The 17976-nt window shown below is 40.2% G+C and overlaps 2 protein-coding genes across 2 annotated transcripts in view; one reads left to right on the forward strand and one right to left on the reverse strand.

Moving 5' to 3' along the window:
- CFAP69 (cilia and flagella associated protein 69) overlaps positions 1-10530 on the forward strand; it is a 53285-nt gene extending 42755 nt beyond the window's left edge. The window contains exons 18-23 of the mRNA XM_060248470.1: positions 954-1091; positions 4525-4601; positions 7265-7462; positions 7823-7909; positions 8592-8696; positions 10096-10530. Coding sequence (XP_060104453.1) covers positions 954-1091; positions 4525-4601; positions 7265-7462; positions 7823-7909; positions 8592-8696; positions 10096-10272 — 782 coding nt within the window. The 3' untranslated portion in view covers positions 10273-10530. The remainder of the gene's footprint in view (positions 1-953; positions 1092-4524; positions 4602-7264; positions 7463-7822; positions 7910-8591; positions 8697-10095) is intronic.
- Positions 10531-14556: 4026 nt separating this feature from the next.
- Positions 14557-15404, reverse strand: FAM237B (family with sequence similarity 237 member B). The gene is made up of 2 exons (XM_060248034.1): positions 15017-15404; positions 14557-14651 (listed from the first exon to the last, which is right to left on the reverse strand). The coding sequence occupies exons 1-2, from the start codon at positions 15393-15395 to the stop codon at positions 14578-14580; spliced, it is 453 nt and encodes a 150-aa protein (XP_060104017.1). The 5' UTR covers positions 15396-15404; the 3' UTR covers positions 14557-14577.
- Positions 15405-17976: the final 2572 nt, after the last annotated feature.

Below are 17976 nucleotides of genomic sequence, written 5' to 3' on the forward strand. Positions count from 1 at the left end.
TACCCTGAATACCTGCCAAAATGATATTAAAGAACCTGAACATAATTTGTTACCTACAAAACAAGCCAAATAAATACTCAAATGACATTGTGTGCATATATGTATCCCCCAGTAGACTTTATTCTGCTTTTAGCATTACCACTAGATGGCATCTGTGTCATCAGCTGCTGAAGTGCATCCCTATTAGTTCTCAGTATTCCTTTTTTAGGTCAGCCTTGCTTGTTAAATCTGTTTCACTTGGTTCTCCTGTTTACATGTCATATTTCAAAGCTGAGTTCATTTTCTCTAAACGTTACCATTTTCCTAGAAAATAACATTTTGTACAGTCAGAAGCTGAAGTGATGAAAGGCTGCCATAGCTTAAGTATTGTTCCCTAACCAGTGTTTTGTTCTAAATCCTCCACCAGATTATAGCGGTCATTCTGGTGCTTGGGTATATTTATTTATTCAGTTCATTAAATCTGTATCTTGCCTTCAGGATGACTCTCAAATTAAAACATAAATAATATTTCCATATTACTCTGAGCATTAAAAATACTTAACTTTGCTGAAAACATTAGACTAAAACAGCATGCTAAAATATATGCAGGGTTTAGACACAGTAGTGATCCAATAGCTTACAAAACCAGTAACTGCAAATCATTGAAGCTGTTTGGCTATTAGTATTAAGAAAAGTGGGGGAGGGGTTATTGTCAATTTTTGTGTGTGTTCTAATTCTCAATACCCACACTGCCTCAAAAGTACTTGTATTTTTTTAAAAATGATATTTAGGCAAGCCAGATACTATTAATCCTCCACAACATATGCTTATGCACATCACAGTTATCAATGGTTTTGTATCATGCTTCCATATATTTAGTACTTGACTGACATAAGTGCATACTGCGTTCCAGTAAAAGCATTAACATTCCTAAATCTAATCCCTGTGCCTTTTTCTCTTTTTTTATATTCTAGATTTAAAGAAGCCGTTAGTTGGCCGTTTCCAAGCATGTCAAGCAGTGACTCCAATGCCTGCCAGTTGCCCCACTGTTGCTATCATGGATGTTGCTGAAAACATGAGAGCAAAGATTTATTGTATAATCTGTAAACTAGGTAAAGTCCATGAATCTCTTCTGTACATTTTATAATTACCTGTCCATATACTCTTAACTCGGGGGTGGCCAAACTATGGCTTGGGAGCCACATGTGGCTTTTTCACACACATTGTGTGGCTCTTGAGGCCCCTATAACCCTGTCTTGGAGAAGGCATTTGTCTCTTTAAATCACTTCCCCAAGCCAGCTAGCAGCATAGAAAATACATTTAAAGTTAAAGTTGCTTTCTTTCCACATCTCCCTCCTTCCCCATCTCTTTGCTTTCAAAGATGGCACAAAATAACAAGCACAATTTGTGCCTCTTATGCCTAGGTGAGGGACACAACACAATCTCTTGCCCAGCCTGCAATTATCTAAACCTGAAAGCCTAGGAAGGGAATGCTGCCAGACTTAAGGCAGCATATAGGAAAAGGTTTTGGGTGTTCCAGACCCACATGGGGAGAAACAGGACCACTCCAATAAAAGACCAAGAGCTTCACCAATGACTGGTGCAGACACCACTGGCATCAGAAGCACAACAGTGGGCCACCAGATCAGGCTCAGAGCCACCACGAGAAAAAGACTGAGCGAAGTGGCACCTATCAGTGTCACTTTGAGGTCAAGGAACTCCATCTCCTTAAGTTTGACGGGACTCTCCATTTTGACACTGGAGGGAAGAATCACCTCAGAGTCGGATTTTGATGTTGACAGTGCATCGTTTATGGCCACCTTGGCACCATGCATCACCGACCCATATCAAAGCCAAACTGTCACCACATCCAAATATGCCTTCATCATCAAGGCATGCTAATTGATCCTCAAGATCTCAAGAGGATGGAACCTCTGAGGTGCTACCATTGCTATAAGGTCAATACAACACACTAAATAGTGCTTGACTCAGCTTCCATATTTTCAGTAGCCAGCACAGCAAAACCCTTGGTTCCCCTTTCCCAGGATGCTACCACCCAAATGGGGACCATGGGACTCTCAGCAGTGCACGTACCCTTGACAAACCACTACTACTAAGACTAACAGTAAGTATCACTCAAAGAGGCAACCCATAGCAGAGTCTTCTCTTCTGTATTTGATTGGGAAGAAGAGTTGGACTAAGCTTCAGAAACAGATTCTGAAGAATTGTGAGTTCCCCTTATGAAGTAGTAAGAGAACCAATGGCATCTTCTCCATGGAAGACCTAAAATTGTATTTTAAGCAACTCATGCAAATAGCAAAGGTGCTAGAGCTGGAATATTTTTCCTTAGAACCACAGCATATGGACACAATTGTGAAAGTTCCATATAACCTAGATTCCGTACTGGTCACCTTGCCCATGCTCCAAGGCATTCAAGTTATAGCTATACATGTCTGGTCTAATCCTGCCTTGGCTCCGGCAAAAAAAGAAAAACCCTCGAAAACCTATTCAAGGTTAGAGAAGATAGATGTGATGTCCTCTACCATCACCCACAAGTGAACTCTCTAGTAGTAGCAGAGGTCTTGCCAGCAAGAGGAAGAGCAGGTAGCCATTCCTCACCACTTGATAAAAGCCACTAAGACTATTCCCCTGTAGTGATGGGTTTAAGGGTGCCAGATTTTATGGCAATCATGGGCCCTTCTTAAATCTTCGTTCGCGAAGCCAAGCCGAGAGAGAGAGACATAGAATTGTTGCCAGATGATAAGAAGGCACTAGCAAAGGTTTTGTTCTATCAGGGACAAAAATGAGTGAAGCAGCAAGTCAGTGCAGCCAGGCATATCACCGACTCCAACAGCAGAGCCATGCTGTGGCACAGTCATCAGGAGACACTCGTGGCTACGATTGTTAGCCCTCCCCCAGGATACAAAAGTAAAAATTGAAAAGCTGCCATTCATATGTTGGGAGCTCTTTAGCAACCAGATTGACGTTCTTGGATCATATCCAGAAGGAGAAAATAACAGCAAAATCATTGAGGATTACACTTAATCCTGCTCATTTTATCAGCAAAAGTAGTTTCCCAAACATTCACAGAGCTACCAACTATTCAGATTAACAAGCCTCTATTCCCCTGCAGAGACCTGCTTACAGTCAGCAGTCGTAGGGTAAACAGTGGGGAAAGCACCCATACTGGTCACCCAGAGAACAACAATCTGGGGAGGAGGGGGGCGGCGGTGATGTTCCGACTAGAACAGGAAAAGTTCTTTCTGGACCAGTTATCCAAGTTCTCTGAAACATGGTTTCAAGTTACAGACAATTTGTGGGTGTTACCTGTAGTAAAAGAGGGCTTATTTCTTGGAGTTTGAATCTTTGCCTCCATATCATCTCCCCATAGTACCTCTGTGTTCTTGTCACAGGAGGTTTCTTCCCTCCTGATGAAAGGGGCCCATTACGAGTTTGCCACCTAATTCTGAGGGGGTTGGATTTTTCTCTAAATATTTTGTGATTGACAAAAAAGGTGAAAAGAGACCCTTATTGGATCTGATGCACTAAACAACATTTATGTGCTTTGAAATTTAAGACATTGTCCCTTCATGAAGTGCTTTGCCTGTTATGCAATGACCAGTGGTTTGCAGTGCTTGATCTGAAGGATGCATATTTTCATATATTATGATCCGTGAGTCCTGCAGAAAATTTCTTAGATTTAAGAATGATGGAATAGCTTTTGAGTGAACGGTGCTAGCCTTTGGTTTAGCCATGGCACTGAGAGTGTTCACAAGGTTTATCTCAGTGGTCATCTCTTACTTAAGGTTAAGAGGATGCATGGTTTATTCATACCTCAATGACTGGCTCTTTGTGGATGACTCTCAGAAGCAGTTAACTAGAAACTTGTAGCTAAAGAGAGCAAAAACTATCATCCTGACCTGGATAGCCCAGACAAGCCTGATCTTGTCAGATCTCAGAAGCTAAGCAGGGCCAACTCTGGCAAGTACTTCAATAGGAAACCTCCTTGGAATACCAGCAGTTAGGAGCCTTAAAACAGTGAAAGTCTTAATAGAGGAATAAATGTTGATGATGCCGTTGCCTTACTTTAGGCTTTGAAAATTTGCCTGGTCTTTCTGAAAAGGATTTTGTTACAGTTGCAATCATACATAGTTATCTTGGCTTTAAGCTGTTTCCGGGCTGCAGAGTTCCCTCCCCCTCATTGCTTTGATAATCATAATTGATTTGTGCCAGTTTGTCCGCTGTGGACACTGCCTACTGACACCACCACAAACTGCCCGCACCTCTGAAAACCACATCGAGGGTTCTGAGAGGTTTGGCTCATGAATCTTGGCTCACAAAACAGGCGATGTTCATCATTAATTTAGATTTGTGAACTGGTTCATGCACATCCCTAGTATCAAACTTAAAAGCTGCTTGACCCTCTTAGTGAGATGACTTTTAAGATTTGCTAATTTGTGTGTGTGTGTACAAACAAAAGTTGCCTTATAACAGTGAAAATCTTAATAAAGGATTTTTTTTTCTGGTAATATTACCTTACTTTAGGCTTTGAAAATTTGCCTGGCCTTTCTGCAAAGGATTTTGTTACACTTGCTATCATACGTAGATATCTTGACTTTAAGGTAAGTGGAGCTTAGTATAGTTTTTTTTTAAATTTGTAAGTACATTTTTGGAACAAAGAATGCGTGATGTGTTGATCTATTGTCCCATATCCACATTACAACAAAACTAGTCTCTAAAAATTACCAAGGTTTTGTTTTGGTTTTTTTCTTTTGAGAAGCACGTTGTGGATTCTCATGTTTTCTATAAATTTCATGAAAAAAAGAAAGAAGTTTAGTCATTGAAATAGCAAACAGCTTTCACTTGACCTCTGTTTTTTTTTTATTAGGAGGGTGTTGTTATTAACAATAACAAATGTAAACTGGAATTTCTGAAAATTTAATTGTGTTATAGAATCTGTTATGTATTGGAACTGGAGTTTGGCCTTAGGGCCAGCAGAGACCTGGCTGAGCTTGAGACCCTAAAACAAGAGCCACCTGGATTCAGGAAGGAGGCCAGCTATTAACCTATAGTTGTGTGTAATGGGATGATGGTAATGGTTTTTTTGGGTGGGGCGGTTTGCATGCATATAAGCAGGGCCATTGGTCCTGCCAGACAGTTCTGTTCCTATCTCACTATGCTGAATCACTGAATAAAGAGCTGAACTCACTATCTCTTGGGCGTCCTCATGCTTTGAACCCAGTACATTTTAGAATCTGTTACAGAATTAGTTGTGTTAGATTACAGAATCCATTCATTTCTTGTTTGACTAGAAGACTAGAACAATCTGGTTTTCAAATTGCCCACAGTTGCTTGTCTAATTAAAGGAATTGTTTACTTTTGTTCAGTTTAGGCACCACGCAAAACCATGATTTCCTTAGTTTGCAAAAGTAGGGTTCAGCTCAAAGACAATCACTAAAATCTGGTTTGCTGATATCTGTATAGCCAAAGAGGACATGGCCAAATAAAAAGCCAGGATTAAGTTAGTATGTCTGTGGTTGTACATCATATGAAATCATAGTTAAGACTAGCTTTGGGTAATAAACTGATCTCAAATCCTGGTTTGACAGACTCTAGCTAGCCATAGTGGTGTGGCCTGCCATTTTGATGATGACACTAACCATAGTTAGTTACATTAAACCCTAGTTTTACATAATGTCTAAACTGAGCCTTTGTGATATAAATCTGTAGGTCAGGTTTTCTATAGGAAGCAAGCATGACTGTCTGCATCCTTCTAACTAATAGCCCTAGAGCTCTTGCAGTTTCTGTGGTGTTTTTTTTAAATGAGACAACTGTACTATGAAATAACTGTAAGGCCAAATGCTCTCAAAACGAGATTGGGGAATTAGTTAGATGGACATCTGGCCTTAATAGGATCTTTTTATCAATGTATACCAGGCTCAACCATTCAGAGAGTGATGCTCAATAAAAGGACTCTAATTTTAATAAAACCAATTGTAATTTATTTAGAATAATGGTTCTTTCACACAGGGATAAAATACAAAACAATCACACATTCACACAGGTCTATAGAAATATAGATAGATCGATAGGGGTAACATATATGGGTAGACAAACAGGGTAATATTTACCATCGTAGTCTTCAGGAAGGTTTCCAATGGCAACATAAGAGGACAGGGGAAATGGACCCAACACTGTGGCCAGAATTGGGGATGGATCTAGACAGTGGAACTGGGATACTGTTAGATGCACACATGAGTGGAGTTGGGTCAGAGGTTAAATAGACTCTCTCAGACCCTTCAGGGGCTGGGAGGTCTTGGGGAGGAGCAGGGGGAGGCTCTATGATGACCAAGGAGGCTGGACATTAGCAGAGCCAATGGGGAGCTCCTTGCTGACACCTAATTGGATGCCAGTTTGGGCCAATGAACTTCACCTGAGTCTGGTGAACCTGGAAATTTCCAAGCTGCAATGCTGCCTGGGGCGGCTCCAAGGTATTAGACTAGGGTGAGAATGGAAATGGCTGGATACTTAAGGTTAAATGGGATTATCTGGGAAGGTGACAATAGGGAATCAAATACTGGCCTAGGTATCACCCGGGTTAGACAAAACACTTGGTTGAGACAGGAGATGGTTTTCCTCTTCCTTATCTTCTTCCTGGGCAAGAGTTATTGTTCTGGTATTGCTGAGCAATTAGGATCAACAGTGGAGCTATTAATCCATTCATGAGGTAAATGGGTTGCTTGCAGGCTAGGGTGTGTACGTGTGACTTTCCCACTAAGAAGGAATGAGTTCAGCCTGGCAGGGTATGCTTGGGTCAGGAAAGCAAGATGGATTCTGCTGTTGTTAGCCTTAGGTCCATGGAGGCAGGCTGGAAACATGGTGGCCTGGCTTCTTCCACTGCAGTGGCCAAGACTGCGCACACAAGGAGCAGCTGGAGCATGTCTGTAGTTCTGGCTAACACTCTTCAGAGATGTAGAATGCAAAGCTGAGGCTTATGGTATCCACATAAGCCTTAGAAACTGCAAGCAAAGTCCACTTCTTAGAGCAGATGTGTGAGAGTCAAATCTCCAGGCACCCTGGCAACCATACTGGTGATCATGATGTCCATGTGTATGAAAAGTAGGGGGCTTTTCCTCACATAACAATACCCATATATCTACAATTTTGGACATACTTAGTACAATTACCTGTGGAGCTATCTTTTGGAGAGTGAATGTTGAAGGCAATGATACATAAATGAGGGGTTGGCTAGTTTTTCTTAAAGTAATTTTAATTGTACATAAAGGTTGGTGAAATCTGGGGTGAAGTGTGTGCAGAACTGAAAGAAGAAAAGTTCAGGCCAGTCACTCCTGACCAGGAAGCCATGCAAGTTATTACCCAGACATTTGAAAATGTTGGAAAGATGGTTGTCTCCCTGCAGACTGAAATGCTGGAAAGCCAACACTATCAGGAACGTCAGGAAGAACAAAAAAATTATGCCAAGGTAAGCAAGCAACAAATGTGTGAAGACATACTTATTTGTAGACATAAATTCCTTTGCTGGCAAAGTTTAAGAAGAACAATTGTAAAAAAAGAAAAAATCTGAAAGGCGATGATCTCTCTAGTGGGGCTTATACTCATAGCACTCGCTTCCACCTTTGGACAGGGACTCATCTGCAGGCATACAGTGAAGTGAGCCTGTACTGTTGCCTGCACTACAGCCAGAGCTGCTGCTTTGAACTTAGCTCTGCTATGAAATACAAAACAAGAATTGACTTGCAGACTGGAAATCAGTCCATGACAGAGAACACTTCTGGAAAATAAAGAGGTTTTCTATTTCACTTTATTTTATTCCACACTCTAGATCCAGTCTCTCCATAAGCAGAAGGAAATGGTAAATAAATCCTGGGAAAATTTCTTAAGGCAGACATCAAATTATGAGGCTTTAAAGGTAAGAAAGCTTCTCAGAAGAGTGTATTGGGCATATTAGAACCAGATTTGTAATCAGGTACCATTCTTTTTATGTAAAAGTCCTCCCACCTTTGGTACAGCTGAGCACCAGCATAGTTGCTGCAGCACCTCAGCTTTTTTATTTTATTTATTTTTAGCTTTTTAAAAATTTAAAACAGTGTTGCCCGCTTCTAAAATGCAAATTGCTTTAAGATGTTGATTGGAGGTACTTGTTCTTTACTGTCTTGTTGCAATTTGTTCCTTCAAGCTAAATATATTAAAATTTTAGAATTGCTGAGGGTAGGCTAGTTTTACATACCAAGGGGTCTCATTTTGCACAGGTTTCCTTTTTAAAAAATAAATAAATAATGATTCCTTCAATTTTGTACTATAACAAATACTCTTTGGCCAATGTGAGGTTGCTTTCAACATTTACATACAAGGAGTTATTGCATGTAATAGGTTTGTTTATCCGCTCAATTCGGATCTATTTCCTTTCTCTTTGGCTTGGGTCTGTAACACCATAAAATGTACTTAAAATACTTAGAAAAATATGTTTAAAACACCTGCATATGTATGGCTAGCCACATCTAGGCTATTCATAAATTGTAATTATGAATGAGACATTTTACTGTGATATACCCTTTATATTACTCCTGAACATTATTTTTAAATGTTTATAGAAAGCAAAAAAGATTCAGGAAAAATCCATAGAAGAATCTAGAGCAAAGATAAGACAGCCTAATACGACATTCCATCCAACTGATATTAAAAATCTAAATACAACAGTAAGTAAAATCTTCAGCAGCTTATCAGAATGAAAATAGTTTTAAATGTTACAAGTAGATCTTTAGGGCTAAAAATTCTAGAGGCAGACAGCTTGTACATTGTCACACAACAGGTGTTCCTCAGCTTTGGTAAACACTGGCCATGGCTCAGTAGTAGAGCATCCACATTGCATGGAGAAAGTCCTAGGTTTAATCTAAAAGGATTTCACATAGCAGGTGGTGAAAAAGAATTTTCTGTCCCGAGAACCTGGAAATCAGCTGTTCGTAAAGACGAGGCATTGCTGAGTTAGATGGATAATACTCTGAGTGTAAGGCAGCTTCTTATCTGCTAAGGCCAGTGGAGAAAAGTAGTGATGGGAGAGGTATGGAAGAAAGCATAGGTATCGCATTTGTTACATGTACCCCATTTCTCTGATTGGTGAGAAATTCCAGGATTAGCAGGGGTCCCACTTTGGAGAAGAGAGCAGAGGTGGGAATTCAGTTGCATTCATAGAGGACAATAGATCTGCCACACCACACTGGATCCCCAGAAAGAGATCCTGCACACTTCCCAAGTGATTTCAGCCAATTCCCCACTGTCTGTCTGCTTCTGTGCTCTGCCAGAATCCAAAACTGCCCTTTCTTTTCACATAAATTGTCTCACTTCAGCTAGGTGAGGTGTTGCCTCCTCCCTGGTGGATGTTTGGACAACTAAAGCCCATCTCTACTGTCATTAAGATAGCCATTCTTTTGTCATGAACTCTGACTCTCCCAGGGCATGCCACTTTAGGCCATCATTCCAAGTGTGTAACATTGTGATCTAAATTTTTGCAACAAAAACAAGAGGGGGAAGAGGCTACTTCTTTCAGCATTCAACTTTCTTTGAAGTTCTTATAATGGGAGCTGCCATAACTTTTCAGGCCATCACCGTACAAATAATTCCCACTGTTCATTTAAAAAAAAAAATCTAAGGAATCTATTTCAGAAGACCTCAGATAAAGTTAGTATTTTGAACAACATAGAGCCAGTTTGCAGTAGTAGTTAAGACTCAGACTATTATGACAGAGATCAAGGTTCAAATCCCGACATAACCATGGAACTCACTGAATGGCATAGGCTAGTCAGCCCTCTCTTGGGGATTTATTGTGAGGATGAAGTGGAGGTTGGAATAGCCACGTACACTGCCTTGAGCTCCATGTCAGAAAGACAGGGTGTAAATGTCATAGCTAGTGCAGAGGCACAAGAGAGAAAACAGTTAATCTTTATATACTTTATTCATTTCCTTTCAAAATGTATTTTGAATGAATTCATGAGAACTTCAGAATGTCTCTTTCCAAAGAATGTTTGGAAAACAAATCCTGACTGAGGTCTTGTTGATTTCATCAGGATAAGGAGTAATGTTTTATTTTTGTTTTTCCAGATTGCAGCTGGTCGCTTAGTAACAGTGGAAAGCACACCACCTGAATTGACTGGAGGGCCGCTAGCTGACACAGAGCTTGCACTCAAAAAGCTCCCTATTCGCGGAGGAGCCTTACAAAGGATCAAAGGAGTGAAAGTGATGGAGCCATTCAAGAAAGATTCAGTGTCTGTAAAGTAAATATCATCCAGTACTGCTCCAAAGAGCACTCTTTATTTTTTTAGTTTATATACATACACACACACACATACACATACATATATAAACATGTATATAAACCTATATATTTTAAGCATCTAAACATTACATGGAAGATATATTCTATTTGTACCAGTAAACTGTATAGTTGTTTTGAGATAGATAAAAATCTATTTTCATTTAAAAATAATGTGGACATCATGATGCTAATGAATAAATTCAGTACACTACAAAACTAGATTATGTCTAATCATTGTAGAGTTGACTCAGTTTTCAATCTGTTGCCCCTGGACAATCACAAATTCATATAAGCATGAGTATTATCATGACATTTACATTGACAGACATCTAATGCATAAAAAGAAGTAAACAACTCCTCAGGTTATAAAGTGGCAATGGTAATCACTGTTCTCTCCAGTGATAGGTACAAAATGAGGTGGATAACAGAAATGCTGTGTGACAAATACTTTAAACCTTAAACAAACATGTACCAGTTTATATTACTATTACGTGCATCTTCAGTCCCTTTCTAATACACACATCAGGAAGTCAAGAAGAATAACAGAGACATCAGCCCTAACCTTGTCCATTTAGTATCCTAAATTAGTCATTTAGTATCCTAAATTAGTAACCATCAGACAGAATGAAGAAACGGTGAGGCTAAAATTACATGAAGCATATTTTAAACTAGCACTGACCTTTTAAACTACCTTTTTCAGTACAGAGACACTGAATTGTGGTGCTTTTGAAGATAAAGTTTTCAGAGGACGGGTCTGTACATTTCTGCACTCTTCATGTGGAAATAGATAATTGTGCCTCAGTGAAGTGATCAGATGAAGTTAAATACTTCAGAAATATAGAAGGATGCTGTCTTCCTCAGTTGTAGCAGAGAGTGTTTAATGCTTTGCTGGACAAAATTGGCACCAGTGACTGGAAATAGTGGCCAGAGCACAGCTTACCTCATTTACTGACTGATTTCAGTTTTTACCCTGCCCATCCAAAGGGCCTTGGGGATGGCTCCCATTCATATTAAAACAGTCAATATTTGAAATATCAACATGCTGCCCTGGCTCGGTATCTGAATGCAGTGTGCTCAAGTAACATACTGAAGAATCCAGATAAGACAGACATGGAGCTGGATGATAGGGCCACTGCTCTTCCTGTTGTCTATGGTGTGCTGCCTTTGCTGAAGGTCTCTGTGAAGAACTTGGGAGTCTTGCTGGCTCCTGGTCTGCTGCTGGAGAAATAGGCGTCCATGACAGTGAATTTTTTTCCCCAGTTACATCTCATTAGCTGGCTTCCTGTTTGCAGACTTGGATCTGGCTCCATTAATCTGTGCCTCAGTAGCTTTGAGGCTAGATTATTGTAATATGCTGTACATGGGACTGCAGCTCATTTGCTATCTGGGGCTAGCCAATGGGACAATGTCACTCACATTTTGAGGTCTCTTCACCAGCTCCTGATTAGTTTCCATAAGAACATAAGAGAAGCCATGTTGGATCAGGCCAATGGCCCATCCATTCCAACACTCTGTGTCACACTGGCCAATATACGCGTGTGTATACACACACACACACACACACACATATATATATATATATATATATATATATATATATATATATATATATATACACACACACACACACACACACACACACTGTGGCTAATAGCCACTGATGGACCTCTGCTCCATATTTATAAGAACATAAGAGAAGCCAGATCTTTTTCAAGGTATTGGCACTCATCTTCAGAGCTCTTCATGGCCTGAGGCCCACATACTCCCTGCGTGTTTCCATGTCCTCCGTTTTCATGGGCATATTCTCCCACAGTCTGGGCTTGGGCTTTTTCAGTGGTTGCCCATGCATGTAGAACAGCATCTCAGAAGAGGCTAGGGAGCTCCTACCCTCCAAGTTTTATAGCAAGGCTGTAGAACAGACCTGTTTCAAAGAGCTTTTGTGGCAGCCTGAATCTGGACAAAGGGGTTGGGAGGGACATAATTAATTTTTAGTCTTGTTCTGAATGTGTTGTATTAAATTGTTTTTTACATCATTCTTACCTGCCTTGGGGCCTCGGAGAAAGGTAGGTATATAAATATTTTAAATAAATGAAAAGAACTAAAAGAAAATCTACTGCTAATACAATTTTAAAATATGCTGACTCTATATCTGATTGGTATTAAAGTACTTGTTAAATATTTCTGGGCATGCAGTCTCTCTCCTTGAGTGTAGTTTGTTGCCCTGACCACCATATTCCTTATTCCCCATTTCAAGTTTGTTGTCTATGTAAGTTAATCAGTATGAAAAGGGTTGAAAGGATGATCATGATTACGTAGCATAAAAGCCCTCTTCTCCAGTTGAAACCAATTGGATATCAAAGAACTTTGATTAATGAGGCTAAGTGTTATCAGAAGATGAGCAGGTCTTTTGAACAATGAGTTTCCATGCAAAAAAAGTCCCAGTTGTATTTTTGTTGAGTCCGTTCCTTTCTATGAGAGATCTGTCAATAAGCAGCACACCTCTTGGGTTCTTCTCTGGAGTACATGCCAAGCCAAGGATGGTCCTGAAGAATGGTAAAAACATTTAATAGAATAGTAGTGATTCCCAAACTTGTGGTGTGAGCTATTCTAGAGTTTTCTGACAGGGCTCCTGTCCCATTCAACAGCTACCTGTGGCAAAATTTCAGTCTACGGAACATTTCATATCACTATAATGTCCAGTGGGGTAGTTGTGATGCAGAGGCAGCCAATGCACATCTGCTCAGAAGCAAGTTCCACTATGTTCAATGGACTTACTTTCAGGTAAGTGCAGTACTGCAATCTTATTCTACGGCAACAAAACAAGAATCCCATGGCACCTTAACAGACCAACAAATTTGTGGGAAAGTTTTTGTGGCCTTATTATGCTATAATAAATGTGTTAATGTTCAAAATGTCTCAAGGATCCCTTTGTGTTTTCATATCCTGTAGCCATGCTAGGAGAAGCTTCACAGTCAGCCAGATTTTTTATTCTGAAACAAGGTTTTGATAACAAACCAAGAATGCCCACTCTTTGACTCTGGGGCTTCCATTTGAAACCACATCTTCAGTCCTTAGTTAAGGTGCTGGAACTGCTATTTATTGAGACTGGGTTCTAAATGGAGAAAAATTGACATTAAAGTCTCTGTGCTACCTTTGTACATAATGACATGTGTATTTGCATTTTAAAATGTAAGAAGTGGCCATTATGCCCATTCAAAGCATGAAAAATGTTCCATGCATTATTCAGTGTTCTTGAAATCTTCACTAATACAGTATGTGTAATTTGTTTGCTACAGTCCACTGAGAAGTCAGCTGAGTGTAATGAGGGTACACTTGGGAACACTAAGACCAGTGACTGTTCCTAACCATGAAATGTCACAGCTGCGGACATCCAGCTTTTACAACATTCTGATAATAATTATTGCTGTTTCTTGGGGCCTATTCCTGACTGCGTAAAAACCAAAGGAGCTAAAGCTGCAAACAGTCCCTTGTGTTCAACCAGTTCAACTTGAGTTCTCCAGCTCATAAATATCTTCCATTTTTTACAATATTATTGCCACCTAGTGGTTCCAAAAAGTGTGAAACTTCTGAGCAAGATAGTGCTCATTGTATTACAGTGAAGTATTCCATCTCTTGTTGGAACCTTTCTCTTAGAACAGAACAAGACAATGCAGAAGGCTGTGAACTGTACCACTACAGGCATACCATGCTTATATGTAAGAAAGTAAACACATTAATACACACCCCACTGCATAGAAAAATATTTTAATTAATTTGCAATAACCAATACCAAGCAGTGATCGAATTCAGAGTTTAGAGGCCACACAGAAAATGACACCAAGCACATTTTCCCCCTTCGGGTTTACGTAGGGGCTTTTCCCCCTTGCATGTCTTAAAAATGAAACCATGTATAAGATTATTGTATAAAAGCTACTGATTGCTGTTGCACATTAATATGTTAATGTATAAAAATATACTGGGCTTCCATTGCATTTAGAGCTTTTAAAAATGAGATAAACTGTCTCCAAAAGATGAGTGATCTACAAAAATATAATGCTGATTTGAAACATCCCAGAACATACAGGTAACTACTCAGAATATGTAAAGCATTTGCTTGGGCACCTCAGTATGGTAAAGAAACAAGGCATTTTGGCAGTAATTGTTAGGAACGCACTTCTCAGATTAGAATACAATTGGGGAGGGGGGAGAATCACATGAAATAGTTCTTGGAAATGTCTTTTCTTCCTTGAAAAGCAGGCTGGCTACCTTCAAGCCGACATCACCTTGCTTAGATATGTTCTGTACTCTTGTCTCTTTGCCCTACAGTTGAGGTTTCTGAAGCCTGGAAAATATGGAAAGAAAGTTGGTTACTACTGGGCTGTATTGCCCTTATTTTTTGTTTGTTTATCCTGATTGCCAGAGTTCACCAATTTCCATTCCTATGAAAACTGGAAAAATACCTGCTGCCTTTAATTTTGTAAATGAGTAAAGTAGGGCAATTCAGTGAGTTGACAAACTGGACAAAGATCTGGCAGCCTGGTTTAACAGTAAGTTTTGAAAATTAAGTAAATGGTAAACACACTTTGGAAGAAAGAGGCAAACATGTCAAGCATTATTTCCCTGCTTTACAAAGAAAACGGGGGGGGGGCATCAGTACCAGTGACTTGCATTTTCTTAATTGTCTATTATGATGTTTGGAAAAATTACCTTCTGAAGTAGTCCGTGGATATGTTAAAAAATGCTCAGGGGCTACTAATTGTCTTCTGCCCATTCCATGAGACCTTGAAATCACACAGTCTATGTACATGTCCCAGAAGTTCTGAGCTAAATTGTTGAAGAGATCATTATGCTTGGGTTTGGATGACTCCTTCAGGAACATCATGAATTCCCAAAGAGCAATAACGGTACCTGCTACCCTGAGTTTCTTCATTTCCACCAGCCTGTGAGAGGAGATTTCCCAGCACTGATGATCAATCTCACCAAGGCTGGCAGGAGCTTCCTTTTGATATTCCAAATTGCCATAAACTAAATTCATCAAAAGACAGCCCAGCTGAAGATACCACCACCTTCTGCATATGAATTCCATGCTGCACAGAGGAACCTGAAAGCGACACAAGCAATTAAGACTTGACTGTTTCTTTCTTGTCCCTGCTGGCTCAGTCTTAAGATAAGCAGGCACAACTGTAAAATACTGTTAACAATATGAAATAGCATTATCACTGTGAAGTGGATGGCTGATGCCTCTCAAGCCACCCATATTCAAGGCTGAGATTTGCATGCTCATGCAGAAAAATATAACTGCCTAAATTAACCTTTACCTTTAAATTAACAAAAAAAATAAAAATTACAGTCTGATGTATAAAATAATTAGCCTTGCAGGTCATTCATTTAATGTGTGAGCTGGCAGGGTATAAGATCAGTGTTACAATAGATTTGATACATTGCATAGATTTCCAATAACTATACTTATTGAACTACTATTTCAGTTACCACATTAAGAAGCAGGCAAAGGAAAAACATTTTTATTCACATTATTTATAGTCTGCCTTTTTCATTGGGACTTAAGGTGGATTACACATAATGAGCCAGTACAATCAACAAAATGGTATAATCAGTAACCAATGCATTAGGATAAAGGGGAGAAGAAAAAAATTAAGACACGTGAAGAAGCAAGTCATGACAATGCAGTTGAATTTGTTTGGCAGGTTAAAGTTTGTCTCAATTCTTATACAAAGACTTCTATGAAAGCTTTGTCTTGAAAGAAATCCAGATGCTATAATCTGCAATAGTATACTCACTTCTAATTAGCTAAGGCAGTAAGGTTGTGGACCAGAACTAGCAAAACAAAGGGAAGGCCATCCAATGATCCATGGCTGGTGGATCATTGAGGAAAGGTGTTGTGCATCCACCTCCAAGAAGATGAGGTCACCAGAGGACATGCCAAGTTCAAAGTCAACCCATGTAGAGGCCTCAGAGTGGGAAGGCAGGAGGTTGAATCTTCACCCTGGTCCACTTCCTCCCATAAAGAGACTCATCTCTGAGCTAGCTCCATGGAAACAGGAGTATCACTAACCATGTTCTCTTTGGCTCTGCCCTGGAGTAGTTTAAATAGCTCTTCACAGTCCCTGCAAGTCCTTCCCCCTTCCTCTGGTTTGTGGAGAGCCAGCCAATCTTGGGCATTGCCTCTCATCCCTCAGATAGGCTCGATAATGATCTCCCCATTGTGGCCAATTTCGTTCTGGCCTCTTCCATGCTTGATCCCATCAGGCCATGATTCGGATGCAGAGGCATGGCTTTTGTTTCAAACCAACAGAAGAGCTTGAAGCCACACTGTTGCCAGCTTGCCATCAGTGTTGACCACCCTAAGGAAGCCTGGTTCTACAGTTGCACCAACCACCAGCCTTGCCTCTGGAGCCATAGGTAAGTTCCACATCCCTTTCTGGTGCCTGTTGAGGGGCTGCAGCCCCATCCTTCTGCTCCACCCTTTTAGTGGTTGCACAACCAGCATTAGAGACTCCAAGAGGCTCTGGCCAGATTGGTTGTCCACTGGTGGATAGGTAGGGTATAGCATTCCATGCTTGTAGTGTGCTTTGATAGTTGGCATTGTATTGGGACCTGGGATACCCAGGTTCAAATCTCTGCCGTGGAAGCTCACTGGTTCACCATAGGTCATTCACTCTCTTTCAGCCTAACCTACTTCACAGGGTTGTTATGAAGATAAAATGGAGGAGGGCAGAATGTTGTAAGCTTCTTTCGGTCTCCCTAGGGAGAAAAGTGGATTGTAAGTAGCTAACAGATTGTAATATTAATTTTGGGGCTATCAAAAAAGCTCAAGGAAACTTTTTTTTTTACCAATATGTAGATTTCAGTTTTAACAATTCTCACAGTGCTTTGGTATATAAAACTTCATGTGAGTTACGAAGACCAAGGACTGCTCTACACTGTATCACTTCAGAAAGCAGGTGAAGGAGGCAATTTTTTAATGTTCAGCCATGTGAAAGACTCCCTGCAAGAGTGAATCTAATACAAGAAGAAACTAATAGTGCAGCCCATTTCTGATTATGCTAATGTTCCATTTATGTGAAGCTTTTGGTGTAAATAAGCATTAAAAATACATTCCCTCCACCTGCAGTCTGAAGTGATACTTCTGTGGACCACCAACTTGCATATTTCTATCTTGGGTACATACGAATGATTCGAGTAAGTGACGTGAGCCTCCTCAAAGTTCTGTGAATCCACTCAGATGTCCAGCTATTTCTACCAACAAGTAATATCCACTCAATTCTCACCTAACAGTTAAGTGAACGTGCACTATATTATATTAAATGTACTGGAACATTTTGTTATTTAATGAAATAACACTTACCTGTAAACCATTACATTACCATCAGACCTCTTTACATCCTTGGCCCCCGTTAACGTCATGAATAAGAATGCTGTTACGTCTATAGCCATGTATATTAGTTCTATATTCCCTAGGAGTCCCGTGGCACAGAGTGGTAAAGCTGCAGTATTGCAGTCCTAAGCTCTGCTCACAACTTGAGTTCGATCCCGGTGGAAACTGGGTTCAGGAAGCCGGCTCAAGGCTGACTCAGCCTTCCATCCTTCCGAGGTTGGTAAAATGAGTACCTAGCTTGCTGGGGGGAAAGTGTAGATGACTGGGGAAG

Source organism: Heteronotia binoei, chromosome 10 (assembly GCF_032191835.1).
Source record: "Heteronotia binoei isolate CCM8104 ecotype False Entrance Well chromosome 10, APGP_CSIRO_Hbin_v1, whole genome shotgun sequence".
NCBI classification, from domain to species: Eukaryota; Metazoa; Chordata; class Lepidosauria; order Squamata; family Gekkonidae; genus Heteronotia; species Heteronotia binoei.